The sequence below is a fragment of the Chroicocephalus ridibundus genome, chromosome 1 (assembly GCF_963924245.1).
Source record: "Chroicocephalus ridibundus chromosome 1, bChrRid1.1, whole genome shotgun sequence".
Classification (NCBI taxonomy): domain Eukaryota; kingdom Metazoa; phylum Chordata; class Aves; order Charadriiformes; family Laridae; genus Chroicocephalus; species Chroicocephalus ridibundus.
Window position 1 is genome coordinate 2,249,928 of NC_086284.1, and position 22,383 is coordinate 2,272,310.

General features: G+C 41.9%; 1 protein-coding gene across 3 annotated transcripts; it reads left to right on the plus strand.

The window, feature by feature from the left end:
* Positions 1–90: 90 nt before the first annotated feature.
* Positions 91–21,249, plus strand: PCF11 (PCF11 cleavage and polyadenylation factor subunit). 3 transcript variants are annotated; one of them, XM_063325612.1, is made up of 16 exons: positions 91–838; positions 5,669–5,794; positions 8,079–8,267; positions 8,671–8,862; positions 9,693–10,801; positions 11,067–11,256; positions 11,351–11,993; positions 12,084–13,570; positions 15,073–15,160; positions 15,825–15,944; positions 16,452–16,557; positions 17,166–17,349; positions 17,828–17,983; positions 19,063–19,155; positions 20,097–20,132; positions 20,738–21,249. In XM_063325612.1, the coding sequence occupies exons 1-16, from the start codon at positions 650–652 to the stop codon at positions 20,948–20,950; spliced, it is 5,121 nt and encodes a 1,706-aa protein (XP_063181682.1). In that variant the 5' UTR covers positions 91–649; the 3' UTR covers positions 20,951–21,249. The 3 variants fall into 3 exon arrangements, with proteins under 3 accessions (XP_063181682.1, XP_063181674.1, XP_063181691.1); XM_063325604.1 differs by having other exon boundaries at positions 92–838; positions 16,449–16,557; XM_063325621.1 differs by lacking the exon at positions 5,669–5,794 and having other exon boundaries at positions 92–838; positions 16,449–16,557.
* Positions 21,250–22,383: the final 1,134 nt, after the last annotated feature.

Consider the following 22,383-nt stretch of genomic DNA (forward strand, 5'->3'; position numbering starts at 1 on the left):
AGGGGCGTGGCGGGGCTGCGCGCACAGGCGTTGCCAGGCCAACGCTCAGCCAGTAGCGAACGGCGGGCAGGAACGCGCAGTCGCAGTTGAGGGCTTGGCGGAAAGGCGGGGGCCACCAATTAACGCTCAGGGCAGTGAGGGAAGGCGGTAGGAAGGGGCACAGCGGGTTAGGAGCAGGGGCGGAGAGAGCCGCAGCCAACGGGACGCCGAGGCGAGAGCGGGGCTTTAGGGTAGGAGCCAGTCAGAGGAGGAGGAGGGCGTGCCGAGCCAATCGCGGGCTGAGAGAGCAGGGGTGCCAGCCAATAAGGCCGCAGCCAGGGGACAAAAGGGGCTTTCCAAGCCGCCGGCCCCTTTCCCGAGAACAATTTCACATGACGCAACGGCTGGAGGAAGAGGTTTGCGAACCGTAGCCGCCGCCGCCATTTTGTGAGCGCCGAGACTCCAGCCGGCGGCGGCTGAAGAAGCGGCAGTACCGGCGGCAACAGCACCACAGCCCGCGGGAGCCGCAGCCCGGAGGATGCGGTAGAGGAGCCCAGCGGCAGCGGCGGGGGGGGCGGCATCGCTCGGCGGCGGCGGCGGCAGGGGATTCGCGGGGAGGGGGCTGTCGGTCGGTGGGTCGGGTCCTAGTGCGGGCCCCGGTCGGAGAAGCATGTCGGCCCCGGAGGGCAGCGCTGGTAGCAGCGAGGCCCGGGAGGACGCGTGCCGCGATTACCAGTCGTCGCTGGAGGACCTGACGTTCAACAGCAAGCCGCACATCAACATGCTGACCATCCTGGCCGAGGAGAACGTGCCCTTCGCCAAGGACATCGTCTCCCTGATCGAGGCGCAAATCGCCAAGGTTTTTATATTCCACCGACTACTACTCCTACCTATACTGCTGGGGGGACCGGCCGGGGCAGCGGGCTAGGGTGGCCTCGGGGGCTGAGGAAGGAAGGGCGTGGGGGAGACGGGCCCGCCGAGGGGCGCGGGCGGAGCCGGGCTGAGGAGGAGGAAGGGGAGAGGGGGACAGGGAGAGACAGCGAAGGCCGGGGGGGTGAGAAGGCCTTGAAGGGCCGGAAGGGGTGAGAGAGGGAGAGGGAGAGGCTCGGGGGGAGGCGGTGGTGAGGAAGGCAGCGGCGGGCGGGTATAGCTGGGCTGGGGCGGGGGGGGGGAGGCAGGGGGTTCAGTGGAGGTTGAGGAGGGTGTTGGCTAATTAGGGGGCGAGCAGGGAGGGCAGGATTTGGACGGAGCAGAGGGTGTCGGGGTGTGGGGAGCGGCCCGGGGCCAGGAGGGCTGGGGGAGCCGTGGGGGGGAGAAGAAGAAGGCGGAGGGAAGCGTGGCCCAGAGGGGAGCAAGGGAGCACCGGGGCGAGGCGTCGGGGGCTCCTCCTTCCATCGCGGAGCTTGAGGCTGCTGCTTCTTCTAAACCTCCCCTCACACCCCATAGGGAGCAGGGGACTCGAGGGAGGGGGACGGCCCCCACATCACCCTGTTCGTAGTGAGGGGAGGGTTTGGGACTGCCCCCCCCCCGCCCCCCCAAAAAAAACCCCAAAAAACCACACAAAAAAAAAGAAAAAAGCTGTGGGAGGGCAGCGTGGGTCGCGATTTAAACCCCGTGTAAATATGAGACACAACATGGCGGCCTGGCAGTGACTGGGCAGCGGCACCTCGCCCTTGTAGCTGGGTTTTCCCCCTACACGGAGCCAGGATTCAGTGTCTCGAATCTAGTGCCTAAACCCTTTGTATTTAGCGATTTCGACAGTAGGTGAATATTGCGATCATTAGGGATTTTGCGGAGGGTTGGGTGGGGTTTTTTTTTGGGGGGGGGTAGTTCAAAGGAATGAAAACAAGGTTAAGTTTATAGCACGCAAATTATCCACTTCTGAAGGGCTAAATATAATGAGTTTTAAGTACCAGTTAAGATAAGGCTATTTTCCCAGTGCGGTCCCTGTGAGATATTAATTTTTGGGGGGGTGGGCACCCTTACTTATAGCAAAGTTTGTGGGTGAAAGGTGATCATCCGCTCCGGATAGAGAAGCGTGTGTGGTGGTGATGGGGGTTGTTTTGCTCTGCCTGATTAGAGAAAATTCTGTGGGCTTGGGATAATCTGTTTGGATTTCAGGAGATCCGTGCCCTGAGTACTGCTAGCGTTGTGCGTGTGTGTTCAGTTTATTTTGGCTAGAGAAGTTTATTGGTTGAGGATGGGGAAGAAGAAATTCTCCCTGACTGTAGAAACTGCAGCAGCCTGTAGGATCCTAACATGGCGTCTGAGAGGCACATGATATAAAAAGAAGGGAAAGAGGAGGCTCCCTCTGAGCCCAACCCAGGCAGTTGCTGACATCAGTCAGCCACAGCACATGGATGGGGGTTTACAGCACCTTTTTAACAGCAGCATTTTCTAGGAAAAGGGTTCTTTTTTCAGTCCCTCCCCCCTGTTCGTGCCAGTCACCCCTCCCCCGTTGTTTCCCTTGCTCCCTCTGATCTCAGGTGTTCCAAGGCTTTTTTCCTTTGGCTTTAAATCTTGTTTTATAATGGTGAGAATTGTACTATCTAATGATGGGGAGGGAAGGATCTCTTAAGTTATTTAATCTATCTTTCTATCAATGCAGGATGGCTTTTTAGTGTTCCACAGACCTCTTCCAGTCTAGTTTTAAATGGTGCCAGTGGCTGAGTTTCGCCATTCCTTGGGGAGGTGACCTCAATCTAATAGATCTCACCATTATATCTCCTAAAGGGCAGTGGATATGTATAAAATGATTTGTGATAAATATCAATGCTGTCAAATTTATTTTTTTTTCCATTTCTGGGTGATTTAGAACTTGCCCTGAAGTGTGTTTTTCTTTTTTTAAGATGTCTTAAATCCTGTATCAATGGTTAGTTTTGCCTAGTTACTGTTTGTGACTGTGGTTTATTCAAGGCAAGTTTTTAGTTTCTGGGAAAGTGATCTCCTTTACAAAGCCACTTTTAAAAAGTGTTGCCTGGAGACAGCTTGTTTAGTGTAAAACTTGAGTGGTCTGCTTTACAATTTAATAAATGGTTCTGAAATGTGTGACTGGTATTATAAAATCTGTAAATAAAAAGTGTGAAATATGTATTTGTCTTTTTATTTACCATTGTATAGTGCAGAATTTGTTTCCAAGACCCATTTTGTATACAAGGTTGTTTTTTTAAAAAACAAATTTTTGCACAAGTTTGTGTCTTGGGGTTCAATTGCCAGATACGGTTTTAAACTTGAAATCTTTTAGGAAACTAATAAAAAAGAGCCACTCATTTCCAACAATAGCTTTCCTACATTATTTGAAGGAACAGTGGGAGTTGTGTAATGAAGTCTTTAATGATGAGCTCAGAGTTAGCGTTCTTCTGTGTTCTGGTGATGATGCGGCGCCTCCTTGCCTTTTGGTTAGTGTCATGTGGGCCTCTTTCTTGCTAGGGGATGCTGTATAGACCCCCTGAAAACAAAATACATTCAAGTCTGGGGTTCCCTTTTGTGGTTATTGGAGTATGTCTTGACATAACAAACACTTCCAGAAGAGAAGGCTTAAATATTCCAACCATATTTAAGTCATGGTTCTTAAAATGTGACACCTGAGTAGCTTATATTTGAAGCAGGGTAGGCTGCTAAGCTTCTAATACTGCGCCGTAGTTTGAAGTAGGCTTCCCGACTAGATTACCATGCTTCCATGTATGATTACTTTTAACCATCTGATACATAATGAAAGTGACCGTTAAACTTGTTACAGTGCCTTTGCTACTCAGTAATTCCCCAGCGTCTCAAACTTGAAGTGTAGCTGAGCATAGTGAGCTACTTCCATACGTTGGTGAAATAGAAGACTATAACGTGCTATGTCAGGAGCTCTTGGGCATAGATACTTCTGAGACAGCTCTTTGTTTCCCTAACAGCTGACTTTAAAAGTCAGAAATGGTGCACTGTCACTTTTTGTAAAGGAATGCATTCAGAACTTGGAGGAGTGTTTTTAATGTGCCATTGTGCAGACTGCTTTAAAGAAGAAACCAGTATTACACAGACATCTAATATTAAGTAGCTGTAGCCCCCCCAGTCTTTGCTTTCTGAGACTAGAGAGATGCCTTTTTTCTAACACCGTTGCATGTTAGCTTGTTTACAGCTCAGTATTACATCATAGTGTAAGATAGGCTTTTAATGTGCTGCAATTAGTTTTAGCTAACTGAACTGCATTTTTCTGTCTGTTATGTACAAAATACACCACCTGCCTGTTTTTACTTTTTTCAGTATGCTCAAAGGCAGTAATGTCCGTCTCTGTCCCCCTCCCCACTAACAAGGAATTCTGCCCTCTTCGATGCTGAGTTTCAGGTCATGGTGAATTAATACCCATTTAAGGGCAAGGAGACATTATGGTTCACTCATATAAAAGTATTGTTGAGTCGGTGTCCTTCTGTGAACCACCTTAAAGGGGAAGGAATTAAACCTAAAGTTGTAAAGCAAAAGCACCTCCACACACTTGTCTGGACAATGGGGCTGTGAAGTAAGGTGTCTTAATTAACCTAGTAGCCTATCCTGTTTAAAATGGGCAGTGAGGGAAATTCTGGTTTTATCCTGAGCTTTTACCGGATGGTGAATGGGACTTCTTATGAGTGGATGCTCTTCTAAGGGAATCACGGTCAACACACGGCTCGTGGTGTTGTCTTTCACGTTGTCCTCTTCAACAAGTCAGTGTACTTGCTGATGGTTTCTGGAACTTTGCCTTCTGCTTTGTGAAAGCTGATGGTGGGCATTAAAACCGCTTTGATTTGGGCCAGTAGTGCTTTGTGTACGTTTGAAGTTGCTGTAGTGGTCCAGCGTCACCACACTTCTACCACACAAACTTGCGACAAGTTTTGAAAATGGATTTAAAAGCAACCAACCAAAACCCAAACAACAAAACCCAAGCCTCCTCTTGTAGCAAAGATGTGTCCAGAGTTTGAAGACTCCCTTCGGTGAAAATCGTGGTTGCAGTTCCTGAGCTTGTCTGTGCGTTTTCCCCGTTGACTAGCTGATTGAGTTTTGTTTGGATTTTGAACTTTGTTCTGACTCGGCGTTTTTGCATGCAGTCTGGAAATCTGAACTGTCACTGTCAACAAGTGCCAAGAGAGAATGGGACTCCTTGCTCCGTCCGTTTGGATTACAATGAAATAGTTGCGACCTTTTCTGCGTGTAGTTTGTGAAAAGACTGTGATACGCGACGTACTGTCTACAGCTACAGAAGTTCACTGATTTGGGCTGTTTGCCAGAAGTCTGATTTGTGTTTTGTGAAATCCAGAGAAACAAATTCCTTGAAGTGCGAACGATGGTTTCTCGCTAACTTAAAGTTACTTTCTGAAGTGGGTTTTGGAAGGTTACGCTCGGTACGCTAGCGGCAATACTGTCTTGTGGGCTTCTTTTTTCTTCTTTTTTTTTTTTTTCCCTTTTTCCAAAGCTTTGATAAGCAAACAAAATAACCTAAGGTGTTCCTTTTTTTGTGTGATAGACCCGCTGCGTTATACTTTGAACTGAGTATCGATTTTCCAGATTAAGTTTTTGTATACACAAAAAATCCCAAGCCAAATCCCTTGGTGTTTATAGTGGCAACCAAAAAGAGAGGTCTGTATTTCTGGGATTGGTAATCCCTTTATTTAAAAAGCTTAAAATATGTTTTTGTTTTACTAAACTTCTCAGTTTCTTCTTATTACTCCAGGCTCCTGCATCAGAGAAGCTCCCTGTTATGTACCTTATGGATTCCATTGTCAAGAATGTGGGAAGAGAATATCTTACTGCATTTACTAAAAACCTAGTTGCAACATTTATTTGTGTATTTGAAAAGGTATATACTCTTTCAGAAAAGTTCTGTATTCTAAACAAAATTTGTTCCTGGTAAAATAAATACATGTTTTCACTTCTGGGTTTTCTTGGGTGGCGAACTATACAAATGGATTGTTTTTTATAAATCTCAGTACTGTATCTATACTGTGGAAGATTATTCCTGATGCTGTCGAGCATGTAAGCTACATGTCAGCTGAAAGATGCAAAGTCTCGCTTAATTTGGTTCATAAAGGTCTGTAATTTTCCTATCCAGGCAAGATTTTACTAATGGTATTTTGGTTACCAAGTACTTACCTGGATGGACTTTTTGTAATGTATAGACCAACTAATTATGAATTGTAGGTTTATTTTTAAGATAGTAAATAGTCTTTATGCCAAGAATAGACTGGGAATCAGTTTCTTGCGGATTTCTCGGAGCTCCTTTCTCCTGTAGTTAGATTTGTCTGATTTACTTAATTCGTGATGTGCAAAATGAGTGCTTAAACTGTGAAGATTGAGTAGCACTGACACCTGATTCTCTCCTGGTGGTCTGTGATTTCAAAAAAATGTTGAGGGGGGGAGGGTCTTAGAATGTATTGCTATATTACATTACAAATATGTGTTTTAATTTCATTCTACGCTGAAAACGGCTGCTATATCTTCTAATTTTTGCTCTTAGTCTTTAAACCCAGTGAGCTAATTGTGCTTATCCCTCAGTGAGAAAAATTAAAGTCCAGTTTTGGAAACGCTGGACTTGAATGGGTTTAAGTTGGATCAGAAAGGAAGGGTTAGCTTCTGTGGTTTCCTGCATGCTATAAGAAAGTGCATCTCATGTAAATGAGATGAATGGAGCTTTTGCGTATTTATCTATCAGTATATATCAGTGAGGATCTGGGATCCCAGTATGCTTTATATATGGTTTTCGGATGTAAAATGCATGATGAAACAAGGAATAGCTTGTAATAATGACCATAGAAGGCTTAAATCCTATATGTAGAGTAGATAGCTAGACACTTAACTTATTTTTCATTATTAAATTGCGACTATTTTACTGAGTTGCATTTAGTGTTGCAGCTGAAGCTCTGGATAATAACAGATTTTCAGTTTTATAGGTTAATTGTGCACTAAGCTAACTAGAACTATTTAATTCATGTGTATTAATTAAACGTGTAAAGTGTCAGTCACTTCTAATAGCTTAATTGGTCGTGTTAAAAGACGCAAGTAGAATTCCAGCAGTGACACTGTTACAAATTTTGTTTTATCAGTAAATGGTCACTAAGGTATCTTCAGACACTTTATGATGTCAGAAAGTTTTGCCTAGCCATTTCTGCACCATTTGCGGTGAACTTCATGCCCTCTTATTGAAAACTGTATAGAGGCAACCCCCCAGTAGCTAGGTATGAATTATTTTTGTTGAAGTTCCTGCTCCTCCCCAAAAGAACCTCCAAACTTTGAGACTACTCTATGTCTTGCTGTAACATCTTAAAAATAAAACTGCAGCAAAACCCATCTACGCAGTCAGTACTTAATGATCGAATTGGCATATTGACATTAGGACAGCTGCATATATCTTGTCCTCAAATGTTTTTTGTTTATTGTTTAATTGAACAACCCAAGGTACGAACTAAATTTTGCTTTACTGTAAATTTCTAACTTACCTGTCATGAGGTAATCCAAGCTAATGGTTTGTGAGGAGATAAAGTGGGCCCTGGCCGTACAAGTCTGCTTGATCTGTGGCTCACAAATGAGTCTGATTTTGCAGCTGAACTGAAATATAATTGACTTCATTTTAGCTAATACCCTTTTTGTTGCATTTGTTGGAAAAAAAATCCTTCAGTGACTAAACAGCTGAGCAAAACACCTTTTCTGTTCACAAAGTTTGTTTCCTGATTTGTTTGTCATTGTTATACTCCCTTCAGCACAAAGACTTGAACAATGTATTGTCTCAGAGGCTGTTGCCTTTCAATATTTTTGTTACTGTATTTTTTCCACAGAAATTGAGCAAGTAAAATGAGAATTTTGGTAATGGAAAAGTTGAAAGAAAATTCTCAGAGAATGGTAATACACAATAAAACCTTCAAATGGCCTTGAAACTACAATTCCACATTTGACCTTCTGTTACTGATTCCGTTGGTATAGATGTGTGATCTGCACTGCTTATAAATGCTGTATAGCAAGTTCAATGTGTTGAAATGGCAAACTGTTGATAGAAATAGGAAATAAATTAAATCTTAAGTTCTACAGAAAAGTTTAAGAAATTGTTTTATATTAACTTATCAAGCCATAGAATTGTTTTATTGTTTTAGGTGGATGAAAATACTAGGAAAAGTTTATTTAAATTACGCTCCACATGGGATGATATTTTTCCTTTGAAGAAACTGTATGCACTTGATGTCAGAGTCAACTCATTAGATCCTGCTTGGCCAATTAAACCTCTGCCCCCAAATGTGAATACTTCTAGCATCCATGTGAATCCTAAATTTTTAAATAAATCGGTAAGTATTTATGCCTACTGTATGAACAGATGGTAATACGTGTGGTTTTCATTGTTTGTATGCTGCTTTTTGACAATTTAGTGTATTAAGAATGAAGTATCTGATCTTTGTAGACAGGTAAGAGGAGTTTCTGAATTCAGAATATTTGATGGGTTTGGGTTTTATATGTCAAAACCGTGTCCTAGATTTTGGAACACTGATGGATTAATATTAAGTGACATACACCTGTCATAGGAGGCAAATCCTAGTGGGGCAAAAGTTTTCTTATATTTTGCATTAAAATGCAATTTATAACCGCTATGCAGACTAAGTCCCAGTATTGGGTCGTGATAACAGTTAAAGGAGATGGAGTTAGTTGATTCCATCAGGATTTTAAATGTAACTTTTTTTATTCTGTTTTTAGCCAGAGGAATCTACTGCACCTACCTCTGCTGTCACTTCTGGTGCCTCTACTCCTCCAGCTGTTCCTGAAATACAAAAGAATTTGACACAGGAGCAACTGATAAGGCAGCAATTACTTGCAAAGCAAAAGCAGTTGTTAGAACTTCAGCAAAAAAAATTAGAGTTGGAGCTGGAGCAGACTAAAGCACAGTTGGTGAGTAGGATAGCTGGTGAAGCTTTTATAGTTGGGGCTCTCTTTCGGACAGGATTTGGCTATGCTGGTAACTGCAGTGCATTATTTTTTTCCTCCTGTCAGGCAAGTTTAGCTATTTTAGGACTAGAGCAATGCCAGTCGAGCTGTGGTTCCTGAACAGCGTTTGTTACCTAAAAAACTTAAGAATTACACTTAAAATAGAGGTAAAAAAGTGAAGTTCTTGGGTTTTTGTTTCTAACTTCTCTCCAAAACGATCCTTGTCTTCCACCTCTTCTTGGGGCTCACAGTAAGCCAGGCTTTTTCAAATAGATTTGCTGTAATAAAACAAGGAAGCCCGGTCGTTTGAAATCAAGTCAGTTTCCTTACTAGGTCAAGTTGGTTTGATGCCACCATCAGAATGCGGCGGTTAAGCTGTGTTGTTTTACATCCCTAATGGAAAGTCTTGCTATGTTGACAGTTGGTCATACCAAGAGAAAGGATCTTTTAAGTGTAGAAATATGAAAATTGTATCACATACTTAGCAGCTTAGTTGCCTTGAGCATGTGGAATATATAGAAAAACTAACACTGTAATGAGACCACGTGCCTAAGTTACGTATTGTGCAGCATTGACTTTGTAGTACTGATTTTCCATTATATTTCACCTTTTGTAACAGTACTGCATTATTTTAATGCTTGTAATTAGCAATTAATGGGTCACTTTCATTTCAATGGTTGAATCTCATAACTTTCAAGATATTTCTATTTATAGTTTTGGTTTCGAGACAAAATATGACCATCTTTGGGTAGGAGTTGTCATGCGGATTAATGCTGGATTTTTCGCTCTTTCAGGCCGTATCTCTTAGTGTTCAGCAAGGGTCATCTACTATAGCTTCAGTTCCAGCACCTTCCAAGCAACACATGTCTCCCACACCTCACATGACAGTTAAACCACCTCATCAGACTGCTGTGCAATCCGAAAAAAACAAACCATCCCCAAGTCCTCCACTTCATGATATGAAAATAGTAAATAGGGATCCTCGACTTAATCGGATGGCTCAACATTCTTCCCATGCTAAAGATCAATCTCATAGGAAAGAATTTCCACCAAACGCAACCAGTCAGTCTGATACCAAGGCAAACAAAACAACACAGGCTGAAAAGCAAAACTCAACAAAGCAAGAAAAATTGAAAGCAAGTGAAAAAACACAGAAGAAAGAACTTGACCAGTCAGAAGCAAAATCTAAATCACCATCCCCTTTGAAAAATAAGCTACCCAATACTAAAGATAGTAAAATCCAGGAATGTGAAAGCACAAAAGTGTCTGACATTAGTAAGCGGGATCCAAGACTGAAAAGACATCTTCAAGATAAGTCAGAGGGCAAAGAGGAGGAGGTGAAAGAAAAGAGGAGATGTACAGAGAAAAAAGAAAAAGAGGAACATAAGACATCTGAACATAGACCAGTAGGCAGCAGAAATAAAGTAATCAATGGTGCTGTTCAGAAACAAGATGCGACTACAGAGGAGTCAGAGAAACAGAGTGGAAAACAAGGGAGATCAAGTAATAGAAAACGGTCACGATCACGCTCTCCTAAGGCACGGTCGCCATCTACACATTCTCCAAAAAGACGAGAGAGGAGATCGCCCAAAAGAAGACTTAGGAGTTTATCTCCCACTTCATCAGCTCCTAAAATTGCAAAGATACGTCAGACAGGCCCTAAGCAATCTCATGTTGAAGAAGGCACACAAGCAGCAAGAGATGAAAGAAATTCTAATAAGAGAAATGCTAAACAAGAGGTGCGAGATCCAAGGAGAGTGAAAAAAGCCCAAGAAGACAGACCCCAAGAAACAGCAAGCCAGCATTCTACAAAAGCTTCTCCTGATCCAAAGGAGAATGCAGAAAACTGGCAAGGATCCAAATCAGGCAAGAGGTGGAAATCTGGTTGGGAAGAAAATAAAAAGTAAGTTACTATCTTTTAAACAACTTCTGTTTGAAGTCGGTGGAAATTCTACTGCTGACTTCAGAATAGTCAGCTTTAGGAGGCAATGTTCAGATTGTTAAAATTTCTAAGTTTAATTTATTTCTACTAGTGAGATACGGAAATTACGCATACTTAGATTCCAAGGTGATAGTGATGTTTTGCCATGATGAGTTCTAATAGGAATGTAACAGTTATGTCCTGAATAAAGATGTAATCTGTATTTTAAATGTATTCTTGCTTTCAGCTCACAGCAGAACGAAGAACACCAAGCGCTTGGTAAATCCCCTCACCAAAGACACCGGGAAAACTGGCCTGCTGGTAAAGGGATTTTATCACCCCGAGCACCAAAGCAGCAGCACCGGTTAAGTGTGGATGCTAATTTACAGATTCCCAAAGAACTGACATCTGCAAGCAAGAGAGAATTACTTAAGAAGGTAATATTAATGAATCTATCTTCATAGAAGTGTCCTGGGTATAGTTTTCTTTTCTTTTCTTTTTAGAAGTCTAAACTGTAACTTTATATTATAGGCCAATGAACGCTTAACATCTGGTGAAATAACACAAGATGAGTTCCTCATGGTAGCTCATCAGATACGACAGCTGTTCCAGTATCAGGAAGGAAAGCACAGATGTAATGTCTGGGATAGCCCTACAGAGGAAAAATGTGGTATGAAAAAGAAACCTCTTCTATCGGATGCAGAATTAACATACTATGAACATAAGGCTAAACTAAAAAGAACACAAGTTCAGCATTCATTGTCAAGGCTTGATCTGTTGGATCCTGATGATATTTTGGATTATCATTTGCCTGATTCATTGCTTTCTGGAATAGAATGTGAGCAAGGAAAAGCCAAACGTGGAGTACAGTTTGACAGAAAAGAACCATTTGGAGAAAGATCTAGGAGACATTCTCCTGTAAGTGGCACTAACAGACCTTTTGCTGATAACCTCTCACCACTTGAGAGTCGGCGAAGACTTGAGGAACAAAATGCTACCAAAGGAGCAAGAGGTTCTAAGAACTTCGATCCTTATGACAGCTGGGGAGAATCAGATGAATTTAGAGATGCTCTCAGACAACAGGGGAAAAGCACAACAGAGTTCCAGAAAATAGATGGTGACGCAATCTGCAGATTTGATAATCGTGAAGAAAGACAGCTTCTTGGGCAAGCTGGTATGTGGTTTTGCATTATTTTACAGCCGTTAACCCCTCACTGGAATGCTGCCAATTATTCATCTGTTTGTTCTGGTTTGGTTTTTTTAGGTGTTCGAGAGGAACCAAGATCACCATTCACTGAACGTTTCAAAAGAGCTAGGTATGAAGATCCAGAGAAAGCACCATTTCCGGAAAGCCCAGGATCAAGATTTGGAGGCATTGAAGCAAAGCAGAGGATAAGCGCACTAATGGAAGACAGACCTCTATTTGATGGCTCACCCAGACCGGCTGCTGCAAGGGTTGGGGTAGATGGACAAGGAAGTCCTTTTGTTGATGGTCCTGCTGCTGGCTCAAGTTCCCGAATTGATGGGCCACCTGGACAGGCTGCAATGAGATTTGAGGGGCCTTTGGTGGGGGCGGGTGCAGCTCAGTTTGATGGACCATTGGCAGGAGCAGGGGCAGCTGGAGCCCTGAGATTTGATGGGCCACCAGGGCAGCTGGCAGGGGCCCTGAGGTTTGAAGGACCCCCAGGACAGGTTGGTGGAGGAGGTCCACTGAGGTTTGAGGGACCTCTTGGGCAGATAGGTGGGCCTCTGCGGTTTGACGGGCCTGCAGGGCAGCCTGTAGGTGGTCCTAGATTTGAAGGACCTGGAGTTGGTCTCAGGTTTGAGGGTCCCCGTGGTCAGCCTTCAGGTGGTCTCAGGTTTGAGGGACCTCATGGTCAACCTATGGGGCCTCGAGGTCAACCAGGGGGTGGTCTCAGGTTTGAGGGACCCCATGGTCAGCCCTTGGGGCCTCATGGTCAACCAGGGGGTGGCCTCAGGTTTGAGGGACCACATTTACAGCCATTGGGGCCCCATGGTCAACATGGAGGTGGCCTCAGATTTGAGGGGCCTCATGGTCAGCCAATGGGGCCACATGGGCCATCAGGTGGTGGGCTCAGATTTGAGGGGCCACATGGACCTTCAGGTGGTGGGCTCAGATTGGAAGGACCGCATGGTCAGCCAGGTGTAGGTCCTCGGTTGATTGATGGACCAGTACACCAGGGAGCTGGTGGACTTAGATTTGATGGTCCTCTGGGTCGGGCCGGTCCAAGATTCGATGGCTGTCATGCAGCTGGATTTGATGGTCAGCCTGGACAGCTATCTCTTTTGCAAAGATTTGATGGAATTCACGGACAGCCTGGTCCAAGATTTGAAAGGGCGCCTGGCCAACAGGCCCAACCACGATTTGATACAGCCATACCTCAAAGATTTGATGGACCTCACCAGCCAGCCTCTAGATTTGACTTGCCCCTTGGCCTTCAAGGTGCACGTTTCGAAAATGTAGCTAACCATCCTGCCTCAAGACTAGAAATGTCACCATACGGACAAGGTGGCCCGTTTGTCGAACAGGGCTACAATGGACCGTCTCATGGGATGCAGTTCCAGAGGCCTGATCTATTTGATGGTTCGCCTGGACCAAATTTCAATGGGCCAGCTGGCCCAGGAGCACAGAATTTCCCACTGAGAGCAGCTGGACATTACTTTGATGAAAAAGGTCTTCAGGGTCCTCAATATGGGAACTTCAATAACATGCCAATGGGAAGTAATCAGGTAAGAATTGATTGTGTTAGACGATTTGCTTGCAGATCTCTTTTTGTGTAGAGAATTAGCAGGTTTTCTTCCTCTAAAAATGGAAGATTTTTCTGAAGAGCTGGCAGACTGGGAGCCAGTTTCAAGCTAAAAAAGTCATCCTTCTTCAGTAGTTTCTAGATAATTTAAGAAGGACATGCATTGCTCTTTTTTAAGAAGCTTTTTTTTAAGAATGAAACAAAATAGTGGATCTTTACAGTCACTTTGTAGCTCGGACTGTGACAGTGAAATTAGTCTTTTTAACTTGAAAACAAAACTAGGTAATTGGAAGCCTGTGGTGTTTTCGTTAAACTTGCACAGAAGTGAATTCTCTATAAAGCATGAAAAATAATGCAAGTGAATATACGTGATTAATTTTTCTAGGGGGTGTAGAATTAGAATGGGCCAAAATAATTCTGTTGTCTTTTCGCAGCTGTTAGTACTGGTGACAAGCCAGTTTTAAAGAGATATCCGTAACCTGGGGGAATTGTAAGAAAGATACGGACGTGGTTGAACTACAGTTTTTTAAAATTATCTTGACACCAGCATGCTCTACGAGTTTTGTTGTCTTTGCTGGTGCCTGTTGGAAATGCTCTTGTCAAAAGGGGAAAATGATACTGTACATCAGTGAAAACGTCATTTCATTCAGTAGATTAGAGATTTTAGAGAGCATTTTTTCATTTGGGGGATAATAATTGAACATGAAGAGTTAACTGATTGTATGAAAGCGGGTAATGTGTCCTGCAAACCTCTAACAGGATAAAATTTTAAACAGTTTGAACTTTTTTTTATAGATCCAGAAAGCAGTCAATTAGGAAAAAAACCAACCATTTTTATTACAAGTGTGTTATAAAAACTGGTTTTCTATCTGAAGCTTAATGTAGCTTGTTTGCTGAAAAATCCTACTTTCAAGATGTGTTTTATACAGTGGATGCTGTTTCAGTTCTTAGATAAGAATTAATAGTGGCATTTGTTACTAGACATTTACGTTTCTCAAATATCATAGAATCACAGAATGGTTCAGTTTGGAAGGAACCTTAAAGCCCAGCCAGTGCCACCCCCTGCCCTGGGCAGGGACACCTCCCACCAGCCCAGGCTGCTCCCAGCCCCGTCCAGCCTGGCCTTGAGCCCCTCCAGGGATGGGGCAGCCACAGCTTCTCTGGGCAACCTGTTCCAAATTTCTTCTGATGAGCTCTGTTTCGGTGAACAGGAACAATTTAAAAGGAAGTACCGTGTTTGGAAAACGTGATTGAAGGCTTGTTAGGTAGAAGAAATTTTTTTTTTTAATCATTTACCTGTTAGGCAAAATGAATATGTGTTCTGAAATTTTTCTAGTGGGAAATGAAAAAGGAGGAAACGCTACACAGTCATTTGTGGACCTTTCAATAACAAACTGACATCGGTCACTCCTGGGAGGACTTTAATACATATGAAATTATTGAGAAATGTTTAGAAGTAAATAACTTGAATGTCTGCTTTCACAGGTTTCTCTCATGTCTGCTCAACCAGGGCCTTATGGCCAAGGTCAACAGTATTTGCCAAATCCTGGAAGTTTTGTTCAGAACCCTGCAGGTGTGTAACGAAATGATTAACTTCCTTTTATTTCTTTTGGATTGTTCTGTTTGTTAGTAGCCACAAAAATTACCCTTTTTAAATGTCCTGGTGTACTGGGTCTGTGTGGACTAAGGGAAGCCTCTTCAGTGAGGTGGCCGTAGGTGTGGTTTCTGTAGTACCACCTTCTCTTTGGGGGTTTCACTCAATGAAAACTAAAGAAAACCATCACTGTTTAACCAGGTGGTTTTGCTATGTAGTTGTGCTGGAAAAAAAAAAAAATACTTTGCTCTGCTTTTCTGGAAGGTACCAGTCTGTAGGTCTGGTTTGTGCTTGCCAGAATGCGTAAACTTTCCCCGTAATGAAAAGCTTCTAAAAAGTGGTAGATGGTTAAAGTAGGTGATGAAGTAGATTGGTCCTGGTGAAATATTCAAGCATAAACCGAGGAAAATACTACATTTTAATAAACAGTATCCAGTAGAAATCTGTGTATGGGCAGCCAGCTTAGATAGCACTTCAGAATACCGCATGAAGGAAGCTGTTGCAAGGGAAGAAATTAGCCAGGGACTAGCCGTAAAGAGGGTTGATGCAGAAGGAAAAGCGTGTTGTGAAATATGCTGTTAAAAGCAAAGTAAATTTCTGATGCTAACCTTTTGTCTCCTTGCATGTCCATGTTTTTTCCTAGGAGCCCTTCCACATTCATACCCTGATAACCACCTCGGGCAGGTCGATGTCAATGAGTTGTTTGCTAAACTGCTGAAAACAGGGATCCTCAAACTGTCAAAAACTGATGCCACTTCAGCACGTATGTAGATCCATTATGTTCTAACTACTCAGTTTCTGCACAGCTGAAGTGTAAAGCTAAGTGTAAGAACTTCTGGGAAATCCTGCATGTTTTTTTAAACTGAACTTTGTTTTGGGGGAGGAAATTAGCACATGTGATGGAGTAAATTCTTAGTATCTTGTTTAATTTGTACACTTCAGCTATCCAGGGTGGTCAGTTTTGTCTTTGGTGCTGTGCGTCAGTAACTTGTTCGTGATTACAGTTAGATTCTTGTCGATTTCTGAAATACTCCTGTGTCTCTGAAGACTGCATTTTAATGCCAGAGACTGAGGTGAAGCACTGTTTTCCTAAATTGAAATTCTGAATGACTTACAGTATCTTGTATGGTTTTTTTAAATTATGTTAGAAGATGACTGGCTTAGCTATTGCACATTTGTATTTTAGCGTAGTCAGATTGTATTTATTAATATTTCTTTCTGATGACGTACTGAAATTTTGATAAAACGATATCTTTATGCTTTCTAGAAGTGAATGACACATCAGCCCAACCAGCTGCTGAAGAGGAAGATGATGACCAGAATGAAGATCAGAATGTCCCAGACCTCACTAACTTCACAGTTGAAGAACTCAGACAGTGCGTATAGTAGAACAAGCTTACAGTGCAGTAAGAATAATGACAGGGTAGTATCTAATGCTTAATCCAGGGCAGCTGAGAGCTTTGTACGTCACTTTGTGGCTCAGAGGGCCTGCAGTTTTTATGTTAGCTTTGGAGAATTTGAGGGAGGAAAAAGAGGGAAAATTAACCCGAGAAGACTATATCTTTGCACAAGTTGCATTTTGTTACTTAATCGGCAAGGTTGTAGTATGGATTGAAGTTGGTGTTTCTTCCTTTATTACTACTAATTTTACCGCCTTTGCAGTAGTTTGCAAAGCTGAGCCAAATGCAAGCATTACCGTTTTATGCACTATCAGGTGATCGTGCGTGTATCGTGCTAGTAGGCATGAAACACAACACTGGCTGTTTCTCATGAATAGTTAATATGAGCCCATTGTTTGTTATTTGACTGTTTCAATTGATTGTCTTACGAAAAAGGGAAGAATTTAGCTATATTGTGTGCTTTAACCTTGCAGTAGATCCATGCTTTTCCTCTACTCTTGTGGGCATATGAAGCAACTTTTAAGAAACGTCTCACCTTTTTCTATTCGAAGAAATGTTAAGACTATTTTTTTTCCCTTTTGTAGGCGTTACGATAGTGTAATAAATCGATTGTACACTGGAATTCAGTGTTACTCGTGTGGAATGAGATTCACTACTTCACAGACAGATGTTTATGCGGATCACTTAGATTGGCATTATCGTCAGAACCGGACAGAAAAAGATGTTAGCAGAAAAATTACACACAGAAGATGGTACTACAGTTTAACGGTAAGTAACGCAGAGTGTGTCGTGATAGATTACAGTCCGGATTCTTTGGTTTACTTCTGTATATGCCGTAGGATTGCAGTTGAAATCTGCATCGTAACAGGAGTTGGCCTTTGGTAAACAACGATGTCTTAGATATTTCAAGTAGTTTTCAAATGCCCCTCAAAATACAAAAGGCAATTGTATGATGAACAGTAAACAATTTGAAGCTATTGGTACTGTTTTCATCGCACTGAGAATGGAATGGAAATTGAAGGATAGTTGTTTTTCTGGAAAAAGCTTTTTTGAAGTGTAGCATTGTGAGAAAGCATGCGCTGTGCTAATACTGCATGTGAGCAGCATTTCAGTTTTAATGAAGTAAGATTTATTAAATATTGTACTCTTGGACTGTCTTTTTCTTTCCCCGGGATTTTTTTTTTTTTAAAAAAACATTTCTGGATATTTGTCAGTGTCTGAGTGTAAATTATAACTTTTTCCTTAGGACTGGATTGAATTTGAAGAAATAGCCGACCTAGAGGAGCGTGCAAAAAGCCAGTTTTTTGAAAAAGCTCACGAAGAGGTTGTGTTGAAGACACAAGAGGCTGCGAAGGAGAAGGAGTTTCAGAGTGTCCCTGCTGGACCGGCTGGAGCAGTTGAGGTAAGTCGCAGCTTGCCTTTATTAGCCCAGATAGTGAGAATCGTCTAATACTTCACAGAGGTTTACAGCAGTCTTTCGTGCAGTGGGCTGTACGTAGCTGAAGTCTTGTTCTCGGACCTCTGTGCAGCCACCTCGTAGGTGGCGTGTTTGTGTATGTAATGGTTGTTTCCCAGGGGCAGATGATGGTATAAATCACCTGTAGTTCAAACAAAATTTAGACTCTTTGGCATTCCATCTTTTTAGCAGAATTGAAATAGGCAAAGTGTGTTAATTTACTGAATGTTTCCACCGAAAGCAAGTGAAAACAAACAGAGCAAGTGAATTGGAAATGGTCCTTTGTCATTCAAATAATGATTGGGTTTTCTGGGTGTGTGATACTTTTACACAGATATTTCTTTTTTTGTAGAAGATAGACATTGGGACAAAGATATATCTCAACCTTGAGGTAACCAGTAGATCTGCATTTTGGTAGATGAATTGGTGTGGTAATCAAATACCGATGTTGGTAGAATTACAATTTAGTTTTACATGGTAAGCCTCTAAGAAATTAGATATCAAACCATGAAGGCCTTTGTTTTAATTTTAAAAAGTACCTTTTGTTCTTTGTTCTCCAAGGTGATTATTTTGCACAGAAGTAGTAAAAATGTTAATTCATCTAAAAGTTCTGCCTTTTTAATTTGCGACTCCAAGTTAAGGGGAAGAGTGAAGATAATGCCATAAATAAAATTAATAAAATCCCTGTACTGGATTGTCTTACATGACAAGTAAACCAGCATTAGATTGTTACAGTGTTGTGCAGAGTCTTCCTAGCTAAAAGGACACAGCTTACATTTCTTAAGTGAGAACAGTCGTCAAGGCCAGATGGTGATTGTTGCTCAATCTGCAAACTATACTCAAATGATTTGTAATTAAAGTTTTCTAAAATTATTTTTAAAGTGTGGAGGAAAGATCGTGTTGTAGTCTTAATGTACTTACCTTCATTTAAAAGAACCTTGTTTGACTGTTACTAGGTTCTTGAACTTCATGTGTTCAGTAACTTGTTGCAATAATTTATCTCTGTTACTCCAATAACTTTTCAGAGCTGTGAAATTTGCCAAGAGCAATTTGAACAGTATTGGGATGAGGAAGAGGAAGAGTGGCACCTGAAGAATGCTATCAGAGTAGATGAAAAGGTAATCTGATCTCGTTTACATGTGATACTTAATTTATAGTAAAAAACCCAAAGAATTATAGCAAAAAAAAAAAAAAGGGAGGGCCATGTGCTTTTTTCTTTCCTGAAGAATTCCCGTGGTAGTTTTCCTGTCCGCTAGGTACATAAATCTCTCAACCTTTGGAAGTGCATGACGTCCTGGCATCATTAGTACAGGCTCACTAGCCTTCCCTTGTACTGCAGGGCTAAAAGAAAAACAAATGTTTATATGGGTGTAGATATTGGTTCCGTTATTTCTTTACGCAGCTGTACACAAGTAATACCAAGCACTTACCAGGCTTCTGTAATTCCCAGCACATACCAGGCTTCTGTATGATAACTTTTCCCAAAGAAACATACACAAAATCTGTCACAGTCATATTTGACACCATACTTGGCCTGTTCATACCATTATTTTTCTAGACAAATTGTGAGATACGTGTGATTGACACTGCTCTGTTCATAACTAGCAATCCTGAGGAGCGGCTGAGGAAGCTGGGATAATTTAGCCTGGAGAAGAGGAGGCTGAGGGGAGACCTCACTCTCTGCAGCTCCCTGAAAGGAGGTTGTAGAGGGCGAGGGGTTGCTCTCTTCTTCCAAGTAACAGGCGATAGGACAAGAAACGGCCTCAAGTTGCGCCGGGGCAGGTTTAGGATGGATATTAGGAAAAATTTTTGCACTGAAAGGGTCATCAAGCATTGGAACAGGCTGCCCAGGGAAGTGGTTGAGGCACCATCCCTGGAGGCATTTAAAAGATGGGTAGACGTGGTGCTTAGAGATACGGTTCAGTGATGGTTCTTGTCAGTTAGGTTGATGGTTGGACTCGATGATCTGAAAGGTCCCTTCCAACCTAGGTGACTCTGTGATTCTGTGAGTCTATGAATTGGTTTTAATGTATTTAAATGTATAACAATTCTTTTTCAGATTTACCATCCATCTTGCTATGAAGATTACCAAAACGTAAGTGAATCCTTCTTCATGTTTTCTGAAGCGTTTTGCTTTCAGTTTGTATGCTTGGTCTCCGACTTTGCGGGGAGCAGTTGTGTTCAGAACGTGCTACCCGTTTCTCTTGCCTGTGACTAGACAAAGACTCGAAGGCCATGGGCGTGGCGAGTTCGTAATACAGAATTAGCTAAGATGTACGTCGTGTTGTGGTGTACCGCAACAGCTTGTGTGTCATAAAAGCAAAACCATGGTTTGAAAACAGGTCATGCATTTATTGTGAGTAACTTGCATAATCTTAGGAATTTGCAAAAATGGTGTTGGTGTGTGTTACACTGGTAATGCTCCGGGAGTCATAGTTCCCCTGGGGATGGCAGGGAATAGTCTATGGTAATGTGTTAAGCATTTCTTCACTGCTTGGATGATACCTTTTCAAAATAATTGTGAAAAAGTAATGCTATTAAAGAATAAGCTTGTTTTCTTAGGATCTTGATAAAGTAGAAGTTTGGATTTTGACTGGCTGACTATCAGTGTATTTCATTTTGAAAAAGAGCAAAAGGGAAAAAAGCTAAAAATGTTTATTTTTAATGTGTGTTAATGCTACGTTGACTTTTGCTTTGCAGACATCATCATTTGATTGCACACCATCTCCCAGCAAGACTCCTGTGGAAAATCCACTAAATATAATGTTGAACATTGTTAAACAAGAAACACAGGAGTCCTGTGACTCACCACCTAAAATCAAAGAAGAACCTGATGACACCCCTACTGCCTGTGCAGAAGAGAGCACACCTGCATCTACAGATATTAAAACAGAGCCTGATGAGTCTGTTTAAATTAACTGAGGTATGACTACAGGTTTTTTTTTTTACAGAAGAGCTGCTGTGTTAACTCTGGAAGGCAAATACTTTTTATATGAAATAAAAATGTTCAACTGAGGCAGGGCCTCAACTGCTGTTTGGTTAATAAATACATTTTTGTATTTGAATTTCTTAATGCCTGCACAGTTTCAGGTGTCATTGTGTGAAAGTTCTGTAGATGCGTGAAAATTTAATGAAATGAAACGGTATGTGTAAAAATGTACAATTTTCACTTGTGGAAATGTAAATTATAAATAAAAGATATTTTTGCTATATATGGAGTGTAATGTTTATGCACACCATCAGATGAAGACAGTGTTTCTGTACTTTTTTCAGTTTAAATGGAATTAAAAAGAACTTTTGCTCAATAAGGTTCAGAAACATTGAAAGCAAATAACTTCCTTCAGTTATCCTATTATTCAGATGACCCAGGTGGGTTACCAAGGGAAGCAGTGCAAGAACTTCTCAGCCAGCCAGCCCTAGGTTTCTTTTCTTTTTAAACTTTTTTGAACAAACTTACATATCCAGATATTAAAAAACAAAACAGAAAACAACAAAAAACCCACAAAACAACAAAAAAACACAAACAAAAAAAAAACCCAAAAAGACAGTTCTGGGTAGAAGGGGAAAATTTAACAAACCAACCGGAATGCTTGATTGTGAACACAAGTGCCAACAAACAATTAACAAACCAGGATGCCTGGTAGTTAAGTCATTTTTAATGATTTTTCTTTTTTTCATTAGTCAAACACATAGGAACTTAATACAGCTGAACAAATTTTCTTTACGTTACAGGGGGGAATGAATGTAAGAATGCTCATTTGAAACATGATTAACTTTTTTTTTCGTTGCTTATGACTGGACTTAGATGGTAAACCAGATATCCTGAGATGTTAATATTTCTTAAATGTACTAAATAAAATTAAGCATTTATTTGAGTGTGAGTCTCTTCCTTTCAGTATTGGGTGCGTGTGGCTGGCGTGTTTGTGGGATTGGAACCAATACAACTGTGTGTTTCAGGGCAATATGCATTTAATGTTTCATTCACTTTGCTGTGTGCGTGGTGCTTATCTTTAAAGCTGCTGGGAGCAAGCGAGAAGCACTAAAAGAGCAATGTCACAGTCCCGGTGTGGTACTCCTGCGGTGAGGATACTTGGGAGATAAGAACTCGCCCTTAGTGTGCGATCTAAGTAGAAACAATAAGCTGTGAAGGTGGTTTTGCTGTTGGCTGCAACGCTTCTTCCCATCCTCACAACCAGCTTCAAGCAGTTTTTAAGATGTGAATAATTCCTTGACTCTGGCATGACGGCTGTAGCGTGAGCGTGCCCTGCTCTAGATGCCAGCCTGAAGTCTACTTTGTGACTGGAGACAGCCTAGGGGAACAAAATTACTGTGGAGGTGGATGAGGG